This window comes from Coffea eugenioides, chromosome 10, assembly GCF_003713205.1.
Source record: "Coffea eugenioides isolate CCC68of chromosome 10, Ceug_1.0, whole genome shotgun sequence".
Classification (NCBI taxonomy): domain Eukaryota; kingdom Viridiplantae; phylum Streptophyta; class Magnoliopsida; order Gentianales; family Rubiaceae; genus Coffea; species Coffea eugenioides.
In genome coordinates this window covers 2,362,979-2,382,684 of record NC_040044.1, presented here as the reverse complement: position 1 = coordinate 2,382,684, position 19,706 = coordinate 2,362,979, and the positions used below count along the sequence as shown (strand labels likewise).

Genomic DNA, 19,706 nt, shown 5'->3' with positions numbered 1-19,706 from the left:
TTTTGTTTCAGGGTAAGCTACGTGGGCACGTTAAAATGGCTACCTGATGATGTGGCTTTATATTATTGGTCAGGACGCAGCCTGATTTTTTTAAAGTTTCAGCAGCCCTAACTCGTTAATGTTCTTTAGCATAATTTTAAGGGTAATTTCATAACCCTCCCTAACAATTGCAGCCATCTCCCTTAAGATTTGAAAAATCACACTTATCTCTTTTAGTGTTGTTAAGAAGACTATAATAACTTTGATAACTTTACAAATTCTAAATGAAAACTTGGTGTAAAGGAAAAACAATCCGCATTTTGCAAATATTTCTTTATTCAATAGCTATAACCTCATCTCACCTAATAAATCGTATTTAATTCCTAAATCATTTAAATGGATTTCTTACTTAGTTTTATAAATAACCTACTAGTGGGGATGTATTTGTTAAAAATAGTTTCTTCACAACTTACCTAGCAAAGGAAAAAAAAAAGGAAGTTCAAACATTAAAAAATGATGCCTTGAAATATGGCCTAAAGTTTACTGTAAAGAATTACCTTAAAATTTTTTATTTCGTATGTAATGCTGATATTCGATTTCTTTTGTCATCTACTTTGTTTTGTAAATCAAAAAGGGGCAATATAGGATATTCATTAGACTTTTTGTACTTGCATCCCTATTTGTTATCAAAACATATTTTCTAGAAGAGGTTTCTATAATTTTTCAAATTTTAAGGGAGGTAACTACAATCATTACAAACCTCAAGGGAGATTTCTGAAATTATCCCTAATTTTAACCGACCCCACAGATTAAACTGATAAACGTGGTTACGAAATTTTCCTTGATTTTGTACCTGGGCTCTTGGTTTTTTTTTTTTTTTTCAAACTAAGGGTAATCCCGTTGTATTAATCTCTTTTGTCTTCTTTTTTTATATTGTAAAAGTAGTAGTTTGACCTTATCCTAAAACCCGTATCAAGTTAACAACTAATGAGAAAAATGTTGCAATTGGGTGAAATAGAGTGTTATTGACTTTTATATCGTTCAAGATTAATGTCTTCAACTTGTTTAAGATCATTGTCTTTCACTTTTCATACCTTGTTGCGAAGTATATAACATATTCGAATCAACTTTAAGAATCAATATATGTTGTCCACCTTATATTTTCTTTAATGTTCTAGCAAAAATACTTTTTTTGGTCTTTTGAAACACTTACACTCTGGAAGTTATTAACTTTGGAAGTATTGTATATATAAAGAACTTTATATAAAGTGGGAATGGAGCTTGGTTCTTGCTGGTCTTTCGTCCTCCAACTCCTGTGCAAATCACGTGGCCTGCATCCCATTCTTCTTTTAAAGTTTGTTGTTGCCTTTTTAGTCCTCCTCCGTCATCATGCACTATTAGTCATCCGTCATCAGGCACTATCTATCTTCTATTTTTTCCTTCTCAATTCAGATTGGTTACTAACCATTATTTGCTTCTTTTTTTATTACCCCTGCTGTTTTTTTTTCTCCCCTGCTGTTTTTATTACCCCTTCTTTTATTATATACCTATCTTCTATTTAGCCTTTATATATATATATATATATATTATATATTTTTAGTTATAAATTCTTATCCCTATTCTATTTCGCTATCCAGTATTTGCTTCTTTTTTATATAGTACCCATGGTTTTTTTCTCTTCTCCTTTCAAATAAATATTTCGTACATTTTTAAATAAATATTTCATACAGTTTTAAAAAAACTTGTTGTTTATCCCCTATTTCATATTACTTGCTCTGTTGTTATTACTACCTGACTATCTTTTTTCTCTTTTGCTAAATAATTTTCGTCTTATTCTCTATTTAACATTTTTCACTTTTTTACTCGTATTATTATATTGTATATTATATGCCTATCTTCTATTTAGTCTATTTTTTTTTTGTTTTCAATTCTTTTCCGTGTATTATTTCGCTATCCAGTATTTGCTTCTTTTTTATATACTACCCATGTTTTTTCCCTTTTTCTCTCCTCCTTTCAAATAAATATTTAGTACAGTTTTTTTTTTGCTTATTATACTGCTAATACAAATGCTGGATTAGTATACCAACTAAACAGGCCATTAATAATCGCGCCATTAAAAGCAGACGCCTTCCTGGTCTCTATCATTGGTCGGCGGATTCCCCTCTCAGCATACGCAGCCAACAATCCATTAATTTTTATGGTCTCCATGCAAAAAAATGCACGTCTTCGGCCATGCTTTCCTGGGTTCTGGTGCATGCAAGAGAAGCCAGGTAATCATTTCAGTTTCTTTCCCTTGCATTTCAACTTCCTTTTCTTCTCCCTTTACTTCGTTTGGTACATTGCTTCCACTTCTTCTTACTCGCGCTTTTCTTCTCATCTGTTTCCTTCTATGCCTTTCTTCAATCAGTGTTCCTGCTATTTTTCTGCTGCTCGCTGTTACATCTGCTGTAAGTGCTGTTCCAGTTTCACTGTCCCTAATCCTGTACTAATCTTTATGTTTTTTTCGTCTTGTTTTACTTTTTTCCTCCCAATTCCTTCTGCTTATCCTGCCTACAGCTTTATTCTGCCTGTCCATGCTATTATTTTTCGTCTTGCATTTTTTTTACTGCTGCACACTTCTGTTTGTTCTATCGTTTTCACTTCTGTTGGTCAGTAGCTTTCTTTTTAACCATACTGATCTACCTTTGTTATTATATGCTTTAAGTCTTATTTTTTGAGTTCCTCTCACTAGATATTATGGGAATTGTTATTGCTGCTTTGGATGAAAAAATTGTCACCGTTAATTCAAAGGAAGCACGAGTCCAGAAGCTTGTTCTTGTTAATGAAGAGTAAGGAATCTTTGTTTTTGTATACAATAACTATCTGGTGTTGCAGATTGCAGCCTTTTCCAAACAAAAAAAATAATAGTTCCTCTGTTTCAAATATGTCAGATTGCAGACACTTATGCTGTCTATGTGGAATGCTTTTATTGACAATGAAGGCTCCAAGATTATTTCAAAAATTCAGAACTATCCTGTTCTTATTGGAAGAAGGCTAAAGGTTCAAAATTATAATGGTGAGTATAACAGTTGCCGGTTACATGTTTTGCCATCTAACCTTTTCTATCTGTTCATTTTTTCAAATCACATATTGCTTCCCCTTTTCTTTTTTTAAGAAGTGGCTCTTTCTACTTGGTTTGATTCAGCAATCCTTGTGAATCCATCTGTCCAAGAAGCAAGGGAACTCAAAAACTGGTTCTGCTCTTATAGTTTTCAGTATTTGTTGCTTATGGACTTTATATACATTATCTGTTTCTTGACAATCAGAGATACTTACGAGCTGGTGCCACTCTTTTATTTTTCAACCTCGAGTACGCATAAAAAAATGCTCTTTTCCCTGCTTAGCTCACCATTTTAATATCCTATACACAGGGCAAGTAGAAATGCCAAATGCCTTGCAAACATTGTTGCAAAGAAAACATACAATCGATACAATCTTGATCTCTCCTTCCAAGCAGATAAAAAAATTACTGATATATCAAATATCAGCTCAAAACACAAGGTACTGTCTTGATTGCAGCATTATCAGTGGATTTCAGCCTTCAAATAGTTTGGCTAATTCATATACTGGCTTTATTCTCAGAATGTGTGGGTCAAAGCATCATTCTCATTTGATCACATCTTCCAAAAATTTTGGTACATGGGGTGTGAAAAATGCTTCCGCTCCACGTCTGCCGATTATGATGTCTTGTTCATGTGTAATACTTGTAAACAAAAGCACAAGGCTGAACCAAGGTCTGACCATCATTACTTTATTTGTTTCTTATCATTTCTTCTGCTGCTGCTCATTACATTATCATTTCTTTTCCTCTGTTGTGCCTTATATAAAACTTGCATATTTAATAGGTGTAAATTTGATGTTGACCTCTCTGATGACACCGGAACAGTCACAGCCACAATGTTTGGCGATTTAACTGAGAAACTGCTAACGTTCACAGCAAAAGAAGCAATGGAGCATTATTTTCAGGTTTGCTCTTACCATGCCGTGTCAGCACATATGTATATGTATTTATGTATATGTATATACATTCTTTTGTTTTGTCCATTGCAAAATATGGTGCTACCACTTGAGGTTCTGCATGAGGACCTAAAATCCAAGAAATTCCTTGCGTATATAAGACCTGTACAGGTTCCCTTAGCTGATGCAAAACAACGTTTCACAATAGTATACTACAAGGAAGCTTCTCATGAACAAGCTTCTGTTACAGGCTCCAGTGAACAGGGCTTTATTTGTCCTTCATCAGGTTATAGCCTCTACTTAATCATCTTTGTTTCACATGTGCATGAATAGCCATACTTGTTTTTCTATAGAAGAGGCATCTTACTGAGTCAGGTATGGTTACTACTTTTCAGCAGGCGGAATGTCTTCTTCTAAAGCTAAAGTTTCTCTTCTTCAAAAATTTGACGAGTTAGATGAGCAGAGGCAATTAAGCTCTGAAGCTCTTCAGCCCAGCCCCAAGAAAAAAGCCAGACAAGCTTAGAATTGTTTCCTTTCCAAGCAAACTATCTTTTTTTCTGCGTTGGCTCCTAGGTGCCTTTTTGTGTGGTGAAGGACACCAAGTCTCAACACTTTTTTTACCACTATCATGCTACTGATGTGCCTAGCAAATGCTAAGGAATTTTCATGCATCTGATCTTTGTATTTCTACACACTCTTACTTTTTGCCTGTTAATTTGCATGCCTTTTGCAACTTAATTTAGAAACGTCATAATCTATAATGTTACCATATCAAGTACCATAAGCGCTATAATCATCCTGTACCATTCATTTTGTTTGGAATTAGCATTGACTGCCAGCAGCAAAGAACGTTCCACTCTCCAGTGCATTTATCAAAGCTTTTACCTTTCCCGTTCATTCATTCTGGAACAATGTGCCATGACTTAACTGTTGGCTTCAAACATCAAACCACGCTGCATCTTTCCAAGACTGCCTTTTCTGCATCCATTACTGATCCTACAGCTATTAGTTCAACCATTTTAAATAAATTCACTGGTTACCAGATACTCTTACAGGCCAATTAATGCTATCTGTTTATGTTATGAAGGCCCTATATATATATGCCAAGAACAGCCTTCTAAAATATTCAGCCTCAGAAGCTAATTACACTTATAACAACCAAGTATGGAGTTCTCTGAAAGCGTTGGATCCTCCAGTCTTCCGCCAAATATTACCGGCAGCATGGAATGCTGCTTCTTCTTTAGGAGTAGCGGTTCTAATCAGGTACTTTTGATTCTGTATAGTTTTTTCCCTCATGACATGTGCCTTTTTTAATGATAACCAAAGTTTTTCAAAATAATTAGATATTCCCTGCTCAATTTCTGCTGCTTCTAAGAAACCATCAACAGCGTACAATAACTATTCGAGAAGGCTATAGAACATGGACTATCAGCATTTTAGAAACTTGGTTTGGAGAAGGTTGGCAAGACTTCTGCGAGAATAATATCATCCATGAAAACGACACAATGTTCCTTCGACATTCCGGAAACTTGATGTTCGACGTCCTCCATTACTCAGCAACAAAAACGCATGGCTACTTACCTTGGAGTCATCCACTACCTAGTTTGTTGGACGCTCCAGAACATGTTATCGCAAAAAGTTAGTTTTCTCATGCTTAAACACTTCCAGATTTTTAGCATTGTCCTTGTTTAATTTGCCAGCTTTGTACGCTTACCTTTTTTTATGAAACACAGAACAAAGAATGCAGTGTCAGAGAGTAGTATCAGCAATGAAACCAGATTTCGTTCAAGACATCGCTGATGGTCTATCATTCTATGAGATCTTCACTGAGGAAAACCAACATAATTTTGTAAGCTTCAGTTATCTCTTCTTTTATTTTTTCATTCGCTGCTTTCTTTCCCACTAATAACTTTTTCCTTTTGGTTAACAACAGAAAGTGCCCAAATTTGTATCCTTCTTCATACACGGTGACAGAACTCCTCTGGTGACCCTACGAACTGGAAACAAGATAATCACTGTTGGAATGCGTCGAAGACGGTTTGCAACAAATTGGAACACATTTACTTTTGAGCATCAGCTACAATTTGGCGACGCTTTAGTATTTATCCCTGAAACAAAGTCCTGCTATACTGTCCTCATCTTCGACAAGCGTGGAGTCGAAAAGTTGTTCCCTTGGTACAATAAGTTCTGCATCTTCTCTGATGCACCGACCAGTAAAACTAAGCCAACTTCTTTTACGTTTATTCCAGGAGAAACCTTGTCCTTCTTATATGTTCACTAGGCATATGAATGCCAGCTTCTATTGTCCTTTATTTTTTCCATACGCAATTTACCTTTGCAGTCCGCAGATTTATTCCAACCATTTAGGAAATTGCAGCCGAATTAATGTTCTTTAATTCTATCAAATACAGGAAATTATTTTGCCTACATGGAGTTATCTCTTCACTTTAAATGCCTACAATTTTTTAAAAATCTGTTGCACTGACAGTGGGACAAATATTTAAATTTATTATATTCTACTTTAATTATCCCCTTTTTAATTAATGCCAAGTTCTCCATTTCCTTAATTTATAATTGCATTCCGCTGCTCACCAAATTCCGCGTAAGATGGCAACAAATAAATTTCTACTACCCTTTGGATTCTTGATTTAGATGGCTATGTCATTTGAATTAATGGTTAGTGTATCCTTTTTTCCATCTTTATAATTATCTCCCCTATACTACCTAATTTTTACTCAACATACTACAAATACAAATTATAGTACTTTATTAAATTCATGCTCTGTAATGCTCCTACTGGGCATTACATTAATTCTTTACCGTGCGCAAGCACGGTATATTTCTGCTAGTGTAATTCAAATAAGAAGGAGCAATATGGTGATCAATGTATACATTTCTATGGGTAGGCTATGTGGTTTTAAATACTTAGGCTGAGTAGTAATGCCTCTAAATTTTGGTTTCACAAAATTTATCAAAATAAATCTTGCTAGTGAAAAGATACAACAAAATACCAAAAAACTAAAAACTACTTGAATTTGTTTCAAAAAATCTTAACGTGGTTATGCAATTTAAATTGATATGATAATTCCTATGCTAGTATAGAAAGGAATTCAATAATCCTACGAGCCTTGTTATTACAGTATTCTACATGTTTTGAGTGTAAATTATTTGCTTTGACTTGTGATTGTTTAAATAATAAAGGAACTTAAATAGTATCAATAGTTGATCCATCTTCTACGTGAGATTAACACTAAGATATTTCCTATATTGGCATACGATTTTTGCACTTACAGTAGTGAAAGTTTGAATTTGATAGAGGCAAAAAACTTTACTGAACTCATACTAGAATAGGGGATCGATCGAGCAAATAAAGTCAAGATTAAATTTAACTCGCTACATTTTTTCAAGCCTTAAGATTTAGAATTCATCGAACAACTAAAATCAAGCTTAAATTTGACTCGCTACATTTTCTATCCTAAGATTAATGCAGCAACAAAAAACCAAGCTTAAGTTTGACTCGGTACATTTTTGGAGCAGCTTAAACTCAAGCTTTAATAAATTCAGTAGAAATCATATTACTCAAAGTTTGGCCCATGAGAAGTCACTCACGTTTTAGATTGGTAAATAAATTAACAAAATTGGCATCAGTTAAGGTCCATCCGGCGGACTCTAGTTATCGGCCGTTAATTATGTATTGGCATAATCTTATCTTTTCCGTGGATTTCTTTAAGCAAACATATGCCTGTGTGCGATGTCAGAAGTAGAAGACGTGAGCTTACATGATGGCTATTTTGACAAGCAGGCTTGCACTTATGATCATATGTCGCAGATGGCTAGTGTGTATAAAAAATAGTTAAATCAAAGTCCCTAGATGTGCAAAAAGTTGCACCTATGAACATCTTGCCAATGTCAATTATGATGAAGGCAAACAGGGCGCTAATGGTGCTCAGGCTATTTAAGAATTTGGTTATTATCAAAAAAATAAAAAAAAAGAATTTGGTTATAGTTTTGTAGTCTTGATAAAGTTAAAAGGTATAGCCGTGTAGGCATGATTTTTGTGATAAAACTTGTCCGATGACATATAAGCGTCTACATATAAATATGTAGGATAAATTTATTAACATTAGCAGAAGTTTATGATCGTATTATAAATATATTTTTTAATTACATGTTTTTATCTTAAATGCATTAAAACACAATAAAAGTGCTACAAATTATTTCAAAATTTTTGTTTCCAAATAACTTCCTACTTGTGTGTTTGGATATGTTTTCATTTGCAAAAAAATTAATTGATTGCATTGGATATCCAAACAAAAGTTGCAGTCTTTTTTGGTGGAGACTGGAGGGTGCATTTACTTTTAGGATGGTATGGCGGGAAATCTTGGCGCCATTGGTCTCCGCATTCCCTCATGTCCAGGACAATCTTCCTCTCTATTATCCCCAGTCCCACCAATTTCTCCAACTTCTCTACCAAGCGAAATCCATCATATTTCCAGCAAATACCCAGATTAATTAATTACCCTCGTCAACCTCCTGCTTCTTTGAGTTCTTTCTCCATGGCCCAAGACATGAATCACCAAAACCATAGCCCTGAAGTCAAAGAACCCACTCCAAAAGTCCAGAAACTCGACCGTGAAAATTGTTCAATCCAACAGGCACCCCCTTTTTTTCTAGTCAAACGGCTGTCTGATAATGCAATCTTGCCCTCTAGGGGTTCTCCCCTTTCCGCTGGCTATGATCTCTCCAGGTAATATCTATCGATCTCCTCCGGTTTTTGCAAGAGCAATAACCGATTCTTAATCAGGAAAATAATCTCTAAAAGATTTTTGAGGTGCTTGTTATTTTGGCAGCGCTGCTGAAACAAAGGTGCCGGCCCGAGGCAAGGCTTTGATTCCTACTGATTTGAGCATCGCCGTTCCTCAAGGAACCTACGCCCGTATTGGTAATAGTAATAAATTTTTCTGATTAATGTTCAGTTAATTGGAGTTTAATGTTAAAGATTCGCATTGGTTTCTGTTTGGTTGTAGCCCCGCGGTCGGGATTGACGTGGAAGAATTCAATAGATGTTGGGGCTGGAGTGATCGATGCGGACTACCGGGGTCCAGTTGGGGTGATTTTGTTCAACCATTCTGACGTTGATTTCGAAGTCAAGCCCGGTGACAGAATTGCGCAGCTGATTGTTCAGAAAATTGTGACTCCGGAGGTGGAGGAGGTCGATGATCTGGATGCAACCGTCAGAGGATCTGGTGGCTTTGGATCTACCGGAGTTTAAACTTTAAAGCCCCTGTGGATCTAGATAGAACTGAATTTATTTTTCTAGTTCATTTCGTAGCAGTGCTAAAATTCAGTAGCCCTGTACTTTGTTAATGGATGGTCGGTTCTGTTTTTGGGTATTTGAGGGCAGAATCCATATGGGTTAGGCTGGAACTTGTATCAAAATCGAGCGCAATCCTACGAACAACAAAGGTCATGCTTGATGTAGTTCCAGAAAATTTGCCCAGAATTTACCAATTCTTAACATTGATATGTTTTCATTGATGGCTATTGTAAATGCACCAGTTTTTCCTTTTCCAAACGTAGTAGACATGGGACCTGCGAATCAGGGACAAGCTTTTACACACTCTCAAGATACGTAAATATACGCAGCCGATTCTGACCAAATTCCAAATCCGGTGGAAAAGCAATTCCGTAGTTTGTATCTTCTATGTGTGTTTTATCCAATGCTCTTGGTTGGTCTGCCCACCGGAAAAGTCTTCTTTAAAAAATCAAAGTTACTATGGACCACCCACCAAAGCCGACAGTTTTTTGAGTATAAACTACCCCCAATAGTCAATACTAGTAGCAAAAAGCCAACTCATTCTGCAGACAAACAAAGAGCAAGATGGTTGATCAAATCGGCTTATCTGAAGCTCTCAAGAATTTCATGCCGTTTCTATACGTACGAAGGCTTTCTGATAGAGCTACGTTGCCTAAAAGAATGTTTCCTCATTCTGCTGGTTATGATCTTTTCAGGTACTAAACTAACTCTTATGTGCAGCGATATTACTCGCGAGAATCTGATTCTTTTTCTGTTCCGACTTGGTCTTCAGTGCAACAGATACCAAAGTGCCAGCCAGAGGCAAGGCAAGGATTTCTACAGATTTGAGCATTGACATTCCTCCAGGAGCCTACGGTCGTATTGGTACTAATATAGCATTCTTTCTCCGCATAATTGAACTTTTTTTTTTTCTCCCCTCCAGGAGCCTATGCCCTTATGCCTTAACCTTTCTTTTTCTAGCTGCACGGTCGAGCCTGGCATGGGATCATTCGATTGAAGTTGGAGGTGGTGTTGTAGATGCTGACAAGAATCCAGTTTTTGTGATCTTGTACAATCATTCTGATGTCGATTTTGTAGTTAAGGTTGGAGACAGAATTGCTCAGCTGGTCATTGAGCTTAATGCAACACCTGAAGTCGTGGAGGTTCATCAGCCCTGATTGACCACCCTTAGAGCTGCTTGTTAATGGTTTCGTTATCTCTCGAATAATGTTGTTTGGAACCTCTTGCATTCTGTTAATAAAGAAATTACTCACTATTTTCAGTTTGATGCTATTCCCAAGAACTGTGTTCCCAGAATTGAAACGAGCTGTTCTCGAACACAATCATAACATATGGGGACGATATGAACAACGAAGCAAAAATGATCAATTTAACGTTCATGCTCGAACTTATCAGTGCAACATCACGAAAAGAAAAATATCAAAGAAAACTTATGAGCATTCTGATAGGAAAGAAAACCTACGAATCTATTGTATACAGACGCAGTACTATAACTTAGTGGATACTCGTGAGATCTTCAAGAACAGAAACGTTGTTGAACTTCATAAAGTGATCGACAAGATGGACAGGTCATGTTTTTGGTCAACCAAGGATCAATGCACTGAACATGGAAGACATGGCTGCAGGGAGGAAAAGCTCTACACAACTGTGCATTCTGGATGCTATCCAAACATATGGCACAGGTCGATTCAGATCCTACCTTGTGGTAGTAGAAACAAGCCGCTTTTTGCAATTCTTCTGCAGATAAGCCCGGACAATCTTTGTCACCACTTCTGTCGTCGTTTGGGTGTGTGAGGTCGATCACAAGGTAGCATATGATAAGATATACAATAATTATAGCAACAAGACTGATGCAAGAAAGAGGGGGAGGTAATTCAGCCAAAGAACAAGCCATTTCCTTCCGGACATCGGCAAAAGAGATCAGCTTGAAACTGAAGAACAATCGAAGAAAATCGCAAATGAAGTTGTTGTAAAACCGAGACCATATATTGACAATTTGTGATTTGACTAAAAAACTTCGAAATAGGTTCAATTGGCTAATGTTGCTTGGCAGCCGGATACTTGCACCCTGGCCAGGCATAAAGATTGGCTTTCTGCCCGGAAGCACGTGCCTTTTTCCTTCAAGAACACTAGACCCTTGGTGCTTTGCTAATTTTGGACTCCATCCAAATCCAAAAGAAGATGCAATTACCCTCGATAAAAATGCAAAAATCTATCCGCAACGTCTATTTAATGTCTGTCAACATCTTCATTTTTGTTATATTATATAGTACCAGGTGTTTATCACAACAGTGCCACACTATCCCAAACACACTCACTGTTGCTCTCCTTTTCCATTCCCTTTTTTCTTGGTGAAAATGACTAAAATTCTATTTATTTATCAAAATAGAAGCCTAAACTGACTTGAGCAATCCTACTGTCGGCATTTAACCTCATATCCTTCCCTCAGCAGCATTAAATGACAGAGAAAAAAAAAAGTACATACAAAAATTTATTGATACAAAGGACCACCTCGTACATTGATACTCAACTAGTTATTGATACTCAAAAATTTATTCATACAAAGGACCACCTCTTACATTGCATAAAGATGAGCTTAGTAATACTTCGGACCACATGACAGGAAAATGTTTAGCAAGTGAAAGCAAACAACATATTTTTATTCCAATCATCAAGATGGTCCTGTACTCATGTTAGCATGCCTACTAGAGGAACTCAGAGAGCACAATATTTTATACATCCACATTTCCAAGTTAGATCTTAGACTTCCATGGAGGTGGCTTGTGGAAGACTGCCACCAACTGTTTATACTGAGCGGTGATTGAGTCATTCAAAATGATATGTGTGAAGAGGAAATCCAAACTCTGGCGCAATTTAACAACCATTAGTTGGTAAAACAAGGTGCATTTATCTCTCAAAGTGGCAACAATTGCTTCAGCCGCCAGTGCCACTCTACATCTTTGGCAGGAGAGTGGAAGGATCAGATGGAACATCAGCACTTGCCTGCCAAAAACAAAAAACTTTTAACTTGGTACCTAGTGCTGTCAATATAATGTTAAGTCCTGCGAATCTGACATGTTACTCACCTGTAGGTATCTTGAAAGCACTGTGGTAGTGCTGAAATTGAAACCCTCAATTGGTTCTCCTTTCCTGCGCGACACATGAAGTTGTTTTCTAACTTGAGAGGCCAGCGACTGCATCACATTTAGACCACAAGGGGAGAAAAGAAATCAACACTACCTCTGGCGGAGAAATTCAAAGTTAATTTTTAAATTACTTAGGAAACGGAGAGAAAAAAAAATGCACCAGCATGACTGCTTGAGTATGAAGAAGAAGAAAAGTTAACTCAAACTTTGTGTTTTGAGGGAAGGGGGATGCGGTGCTTGGCAGTGTCGCAGAGATCTTGTACAAAGGAATACAAACCTTTCCCAACTCCACTCCCCACTGGTCGAAAGAATTAATACCCCATACAAAGCCCTCTACAGCAATCCTGTGTTCGTAGATTGCCAGTAACTGGAAAAGAATACCATCAGCAAAATCAGCAAAGCCAGAAGCAGAGATCTTGACATATTTATCAAGGATGCATTAAAATTTTCCAGTATAGTGCCAAAAATAGAGCAGGAAAGGAAAATTAGTCTAATTTAGGGAGTTGTACCCTGAGAGGACAGCAATTACTTTCATTCAACCCCCAAGTTAAAAGTAGATGCACTCATATCTATGAGGAAAAGGCTATTCATCAGCAATAGGTGTCATGAAGTTGGTTTTCACGTAAGAAGAATTTAAATGAAAAACATTCATGAAGCCCTCAACAATGCAGTTCCACAACTGCAGCGTCAAATAGTACAAACCCTAAAGTCCTCAAAGCTCCACCATAAGCAATATCATGAAGCAGTAATCCAAGAGCGACTCTGAAAACTACACAGACAAGACTAATGAAACTCACAAAATCTTGACCTACATCATGATGTCCAGTTACAAGCATCAACCTTATAGTTTGATCTGTACTCACAACCAACTAATCCATTTGGGCCACGGGTATATTCATCATAAATTTAAGATTTCGTAAGTGTGATACCAAATGTTCTTGGAAAACCAGAAAAAGTATCAAAATGGTTCAACTAATGTTCAAAAGGAAAGCAAAGCTTTATAAATCCCGTACCTGCCCAATGTTATAAGCACTTAGTGATGGGAGAAGTAAACTGATAGAAGGTCGATTTCCACAAAAAGTCTGCAAATGTAACAGAATTGTAAGCTAAGAAAATTTTCACGAACAAGAATATTAGTAAGAAGATGTGGGGGTATTACCTTGTGGGGAACTAGATGCTGGGGAACATTTTCCTTTAGTAACTGTTCTGCGGTCTGAAAGCAGATAAGTTAGGATACAGAAAATTTGAAGTGCAAAAATATGCATGTTTTTTACAGTATTAGCAGCATGCAATATAAAACAACAAAAACCTAAGAGAAAAAAAGATACAGCAAAGAAGTTAGGAGACTAATAGTCCAAGTCTCAGAGAGGCCTGTTAATTTTGATCTTCACCAAATAAACAAATGTCACAAATTTGAAGAATGAGAAGCTAGAAAGGGAAGCAGAAACACTGGCTTATTACCTTCCCATAAGCAAGAGCATCAGGCTGTGCAAAGAAGTTTGACATGAGCTCATCATGATTACTCACAACTTCACCTGCAAAACAAAACTTGTCCTATGAGGATAAGGTAATCTCAGAAGCAGAAATTTGTACCCAAATGCGGAATATACAAAACAAAGAAAAATTTACCTTCCAAGTATACAGGTTGCTGACTCTTGACAATGCCAATAAAGTCGCAAGGAATAACACGGCCCTGATTTTTCAAGGATAGTACAATCAAAACTCTTTCATATAGGAGATCATACTAAAGCTCAGTGGGATTGACTGCATACCAGTTAGACCTCATAAATGGAAAAAGCCTATTTGATGATGTACTTAAAATATAAAGGCAGATACAGAATGCAGGCAATCCCCAGCTCATAGATCTCAAAAACATATGACTCTTACACACCACATCTATTAATTTCACTTACAGATGGCATTAGCTGAAAACTCACACGGGTAGAATAGTCCAATATTATAACCTTGCAAGTCTAAAAAATTGAAGAGGTATTATGGTGAAGAACACTACCTGGTGAATTAACTGGTAAAAACTGTGCTGACCGTTTGTCCCTGGTTCACCAAAATCAATTTCACCAGTCTCATAGGGAAGTGGCACACCGTCAATAGATACCCCTTTGCCATTGCTCTCCATGCTAACCTGAAGGCAACCAAATTTGGGATAAGAAAGGAGTAAGAAGCATTGCAATGAGAACAGAGCGAAAGGAGTTTCAGCAGCATGCCTGTTGAATGTGGGGTGCAAGTTTTTCCAATGCTTGAGAATAAGGTAAAATGGCCTGAAATCATAAAGACAACATTCAGTGTAATGGCTTAGCCAAATAAAGCTTCATGAAGTATAAATAAATTAATCTGCCTAAATAGTTGTTTCTTAAAAGATAATGTACTCACTCTTGCAGGATAGCCAAGGAATGAAACATTCCACACGCTCAACAATCCCAACAGAACCTGAAGTATAAAAGAATGCTTCTGAGAAGGAAAAAGTGTAGTGCAAATGTAAAGCTGGACCACTAAAACACTACCAGCAAAAACTAAATAAGACTGAAACGAGAACTAAGTATGAAATCAAGGTAAAATTTTTCCAAAGGAAAAATAGTCCCTGCTGATAGGCAAAACAAGAAGAAAACTCGGAAGAGCTAAAGAAGCCAGCACAAACACAGATACCACCAAAGAAAATCTTACAATTTCAGAAACACCCTGGGAAATGGATGAGAGGTTAACATACAGGCAAATGCATAAGGACCTATTATATTCACAGAACATGTCGATACAGGATGTTTTAGAGATGTCATTGAACTTATGACAAGCCTCAGCAGAGATAAGTGTACTTTAACCCCAAAAATGCTTCTCAACTAGGGATTCAAAAAATCTATGGGCTATATAAATCATATGTATAATAAATGACACAAAAAGGGATGATTATTTGGGTCTGTACAGGTATATTCTTCTCAAAAGGTGCCGAATAGAAATGCTGATCAACACTCCATGCTCCCTTCAGGAACCTTTGAAGATGAAAATGATGGGGAATGTCAGCAAATATAACACTAAAACTAAACAAGTAAAGAGTACTAAAAGAGCAATAAAATAAAAAAAAAAAGAAAACCAGCAAAAATGTTTCAAAGAATAGCATCAAGGAAGTCACGAACAAAATTTGAGTCCAAATATGAATTCCAAAGAATGCAGATTATTATTAATATGTCAAGTTTTATGTCCTGATGCCTTACAAAACAAAAAAGACTTCAGAATATAAGAAGTGAAGATCTGCTTAAACGTGTAAAACTTCCTTGATCTTATCTCAAACTTAATTCCAATTGGAGGAGAAGTACTTAATTACTGCAAAAAGCAAATCAAAATTTCTTTATAAAACAATAGGAAAGCAAAATGACAGGATAAACATAACTGGAATAAATGGATATTCAAGGATATGATGTTCAAGGATCCATATAAATGGATAATTATGCAATTTTGTAAAACTCCAAAATTTTCTTGTGGTTCAGCAGATAGAATTAAATCAGATGAACAGAATCATTCAGCTTATCAAAATCCCAATGGGTGCTGCAGAATGCTTAAAAAGGGAAGAAAGCTGTAAGTTAGCGTACTTCTCAACAATTGAGAAACCGTATTGCAGCGACAGAGGCAACACTCCAACAGCACTGCACACTGCAAATAGATTTAAAGTTCATCATGTGCAATAGAAAGAGAAGTTTTTCTGACAAGTTAAAGATACTTACCACTATATCGGCCCCCCACCCAGTCCCAGAAAGCAAAAGCATTATTTGGATCAATCCCAAACTTTTCTACGAGCTGCAATAAAGATGAAGACACACAAAAATTGAAGCAAGGGATTATGATCTAAAGCTTATCAAATCCAGCCGCAAGAAGTGATAAGGGAAAAAAAAACCCAATGAGAAAGAAGAATTTGAAGAAAAACGTCCTCACCGTTAGGTTTGTACTAACAGCCACCATATGCTTGGCAACTGCCTGAGGACTACAAAATAACAATTGGGAGTCAGGAAGAATTTGATAAAGCACATTTTTGCACAAGTTCTTCAGATACACAAGTTTTAACAGTTTAACCGGCTTCAAAAACAGAACATAGTCTGAGCTACATAGTCTAGACTTCTAATAGATGTCTAGCATATTGCCAGATATTAGTAGCTGGACAGAATCTGTTCTCCTACAAATTAGATTAGGTCCAACTCAGATTAATGCAGTTTGACTCTAACCAAGAGATGCATGAGAGTAATGCAGTTGAGGTGTAATGAGAGAAACTCGTATTACTAAATTATGAAATTTTGTCACACAAATATCACTTCAGGACAATCATTGAGTAATACATACCCCAATGCAGATGAAATCCATTCCCTGAGTGTCCGAGCATTCAGCATAGTCTCAGCTGTAGTAAATGTCTTTGAAACCACCACAACTGCACTTCCCACAAGTCCGCTCAAAATGGCATCCAAAGTGCAGTTAAAAAAATGACTCAGAATTAAAAAAAAAAAACTTAGTTACCTAGGGTCGTTTCAGGGCTCAGGCCTGCAATATTTCTTGCAACGTCAATGGGATCAACATTGGCAAGACTGCAGTCCCAACATAAAGAAAAGAAGTAGCAGAAAATAAGTTTAAGTCAACTTTAAGAATAAGAAAAAGTAACGAACTAAGGTATCAAGGATTGTCCAAATTATGCCATATAGCTGGAATTTAAATGCAAATGAGCAAGGGATGATCAATGTCAAGATTGCTGTAAGTTAGAGCACTATATTATTTGAGAGTAAGATCAACTTTTTCTTCACTGATGGTAATTTGTTTATGAATTTGACCACTGCTTGAGGCATCCAGAGTGCAAACTGTTATCCATATTTACCTGAGAATTTAATCATTGTTGAACTAATCCAATCTATTCTTCTTTTCTGCTTTTCACTTCTTTTTCTTCTCTCAACTTTGACATCCTCAACCACTCGCATTATACCGTTCTTGAGTAGCTTAAGCTATTAGAAGATGGAAATGAGATAAATTTTTACAACTGAACCCTAACCAAGAGCAATGAAGCAAAAATTGGCCACCTTAGAAACCAATTTCAAGACGACATGCACAGTTCAGCCATATCAGGTCAAACCCTCAGGTAAGAAATTTCTTAACCACCTGATCTTACTAATAATGAATTGATCCTGCAACAATACCTAGTTTACCTCCCAATTAGAACAAAAACCCCCTTCTCCCAACCCCAACCAAAAAGAAGGAAGGAGAAAGACTGCAATTTTGGGTCATCACTCATTTATTAGTTCATTTTGACTTCACATCCCCCCAAGTTGTCCTGCATGCACCTCCACTGGTCTGTCAACTTGATGAGCTGGGTAAATACAGTTTTATTATTCCAAAAGCCCAAACTGTCTTGCATCATGTTCTAAATAACGAGAAAAGTCCCAAACAGAGCTGAAATAGATGAATTTATGCCTTTTATTCTAGAAGCTAGAGCAATATAACTTGATTAAAATTTCAACGTCAAATTTAAAATTCGAAAGTGCCAAGATATGAGAAATTAGAAAACTTTCTGGTGCAATAACGATTTTATAGGTTTGTCCTCCAATATCAATAATAAAAACACTAATTTATGCGGTCACTTACAAACGAAGCTGGCGTCCCTTGGCAGATTCAATAGCCTCTGAATCTATAAGTTGCAAAAGATAAACAGTAAACGTTTAGCATCTTCTTGTTATTAGAGTTATGGATATGTCAACCAAATGAACAGGAAATATAACAAAGAAATATTGGAATAAGAAGTTTTAATACCAATGTGAAATGTGCAAACCTGTTTGAAGGGCGGTATGGACAAACAAAGGGCCCAAAAAGCTACCACCAATGCCAATAGCAACAACATCTTTCAGTGGCTTTCCCGTGGCTCCAACCTACAATTGTATGCCCATGAGTTAGTATTTAGGCATTATATATGCATAAATGGCTCAGAGAGAAAACGGAAATTACCCAAGCACCACTGCGGACCCTCTCAGAAAACTCCCGGATCTTGTCAAGCACTCCCCAAACATCAGGAACCACATTCTTCCCATCACTTTTAATAACTGCATCCCTAGGAGCACGGAGTGCTACGTGAAGGACAGACCTATTCTCTGTGCTGTTTATCTGAAGATGCCACCAAATAAACATTACAATCCTACCGTAAGAATTATAACTAACCATGCAAATATATGAAATATAGCTGAAACGCAGGTACTTTTTTATCAGATATATGAAATGATACTCACCCGCTCCCCATTGAACATCCTGTTAATCTTGTCTTTAACATGTGCTGCCTGCATTATTCACAAAAAGAGATAAGTAAATTATAAATAACTTATCCAACTTAAAAAAAAAATGATGGTTTCCAAATTCACCTCTGCTAAACTCAAGAGCTTGTTCAGGGTGTCAAGAGTGGCTCTCTGTCTTGAGTAGTCAAGCAGGTTACCATCAAACTCGCTGCACGCATTTTATAACATGACGACTGATCACTTATCGAACACCAGTAACTTCTTAAAAACAGCTTATTTAACTCAATACATGCAAAAGCCAACTAAATTTTTTCAAAGCTAACAAAATCAAAAGGAAATCAACAAAAAGTGTAGGTTGATGGGGGAAGCTAAATCAGGATCATACACCATCATTGACTTGCAACGTTCAGTATCGGCCATCAATTCGCGCAAATGAGTCTTCTTAATATCCTCAACATGGAACTGCAGATGCATCCATAATCAGCTAACCATAGGAAAATAAAGAAAACGTGGCATGGCATGTTAATCACTACCTTCAAATCCTTCCATGACTCGCTGTCGCCAATTAGAGAAGATGAACCCATCTGCATCAGTTTCAAATCAATTTTGTGACTTAGAATCCCACACGATCAAAAACCTCAATGCACAGAAATGTACGAAATTCCATTGGGCATCAGGGAACCATTGATCAGCATCAGAAATCACATATTGCACATTTTTAGTCAAACCAATTATTTTTAAAAAAAACTATACAGAAAAGGATCGTTTTGGGGTGAGTACCTGTGGTGGTTTGATTGAAAGCGGTAATAGCTACCTCCAAGCCAAACAGAAATTTTGGTGAAAGACTGTTGAAAAAGAAAAATGAAATAACAGAGGAAGACGATGATGGAATAGACTGGTTGGCGTGCAGTCGGAACCGATGGCTTTAGCTTGGGAAAGGTCAAAAAGCCACCTAGCCAACGACGTCGCATGGGGGCTGATCACGGGAGTGTCACGTGCCACAACTGA

The 19,706-nt window shown here is 36.8% G+C and overlaps 3 protein-coding genes across 3 annotated transcripts; 2 read left to right on the top strand and 1 right to left on the bottom strand.

Annotated features, from left to right (window-relative positions):
• Positions 1-8,376: 8,376 nt before the first annotated feature.
• Positions 8,377-9,550, top strand: LOC113749715 (deoxyuridine 5'-triphosphate nucleotidohydrolase-like). The gene is made up of 3 exons (XM_027293542.1): positions 8,377-8,722; positions 8,826-8,917; positions 9,003-9,550. The coding sequence occupies exons 1-3, from the start codon at positions 8,385-8,387 to the stop codon at positions 9,245-9,247; spliced, it is 675 nt and encodes a 224-aa protein (XP_027149343.1). The 5' UTR covers positions 8,377-8,384; the 3' UTR covers positions 9,248-9,550.
• Positions 9,551-9,830: 280 nt separating this feature from the next.
• Positions 9,831-10,553, top strand: LOC113750042 (deoxyuridine 5'-triphosphate nucleotidohydrolase-like). Its single transcript, XM_027293958.1, has 3 exons — positions 9,831-9,987; positions 10,065-10,156; positions 10,253-10,553. Exons 1-3 carry the CDS (start codon positions 9,857-9,859, stop codon positions 10,447-10,449), a joined length of 420 nt encoding a protein of 139 aa, XP_027149759.1. The 5' UTR covers positions 9,831-9,856; the 3' UTR covers positions 10,450-10,553.
• Positions 10,554-11,760: 1,207 nt separating this feature from the next.
• LOC113749037 (glucose-6-phosphate isomerase, cytosolic) lies at positions 11,761-19,629 on the bottom strand. The gene is made up of 24 exons (XM_027292671.1): positions 19,479-19,629; positions 19,232-19,282; positions 19,084-19,160; positions 18,825-18,906; positions 18,696-18,743; positions 18,418-18,573; positions 18,245-18,341; positions 18,061-18,103; positions 16,948-17,015; positions 16,777-16,861; positions 16,375-16,423; positions 16,167-16,239; positions 16,035-16,095; positions 15,371-15,437; positions 14,827-14,883; positions 14,661-14,714; positions 14,450-14,578; positions 14,068-14,131; positions 13,900-13,973; positions 13,598-13,651; positions 13,452-13,520; positions 12,716-12,805; positions 12,379-12,486; positions 11,761-12,295 (listed from the first exon to the last, which is right to left on the bottom strand). The coding sequence occupies exons 2-24, from the start codon at positions 19,280-19,282 to the stop codon at positions 12,245-12,247; spliced, it is 1,707 nt and encodes a 568-aa protein (XP_027148472.1). The 5' UTR covers positions 19,479-19,629; the 3' UTR covers positions 11,761-12,244.
• Between the last annotated feature and the right edge of the window lie 77 nt (positions 19,630-19,706).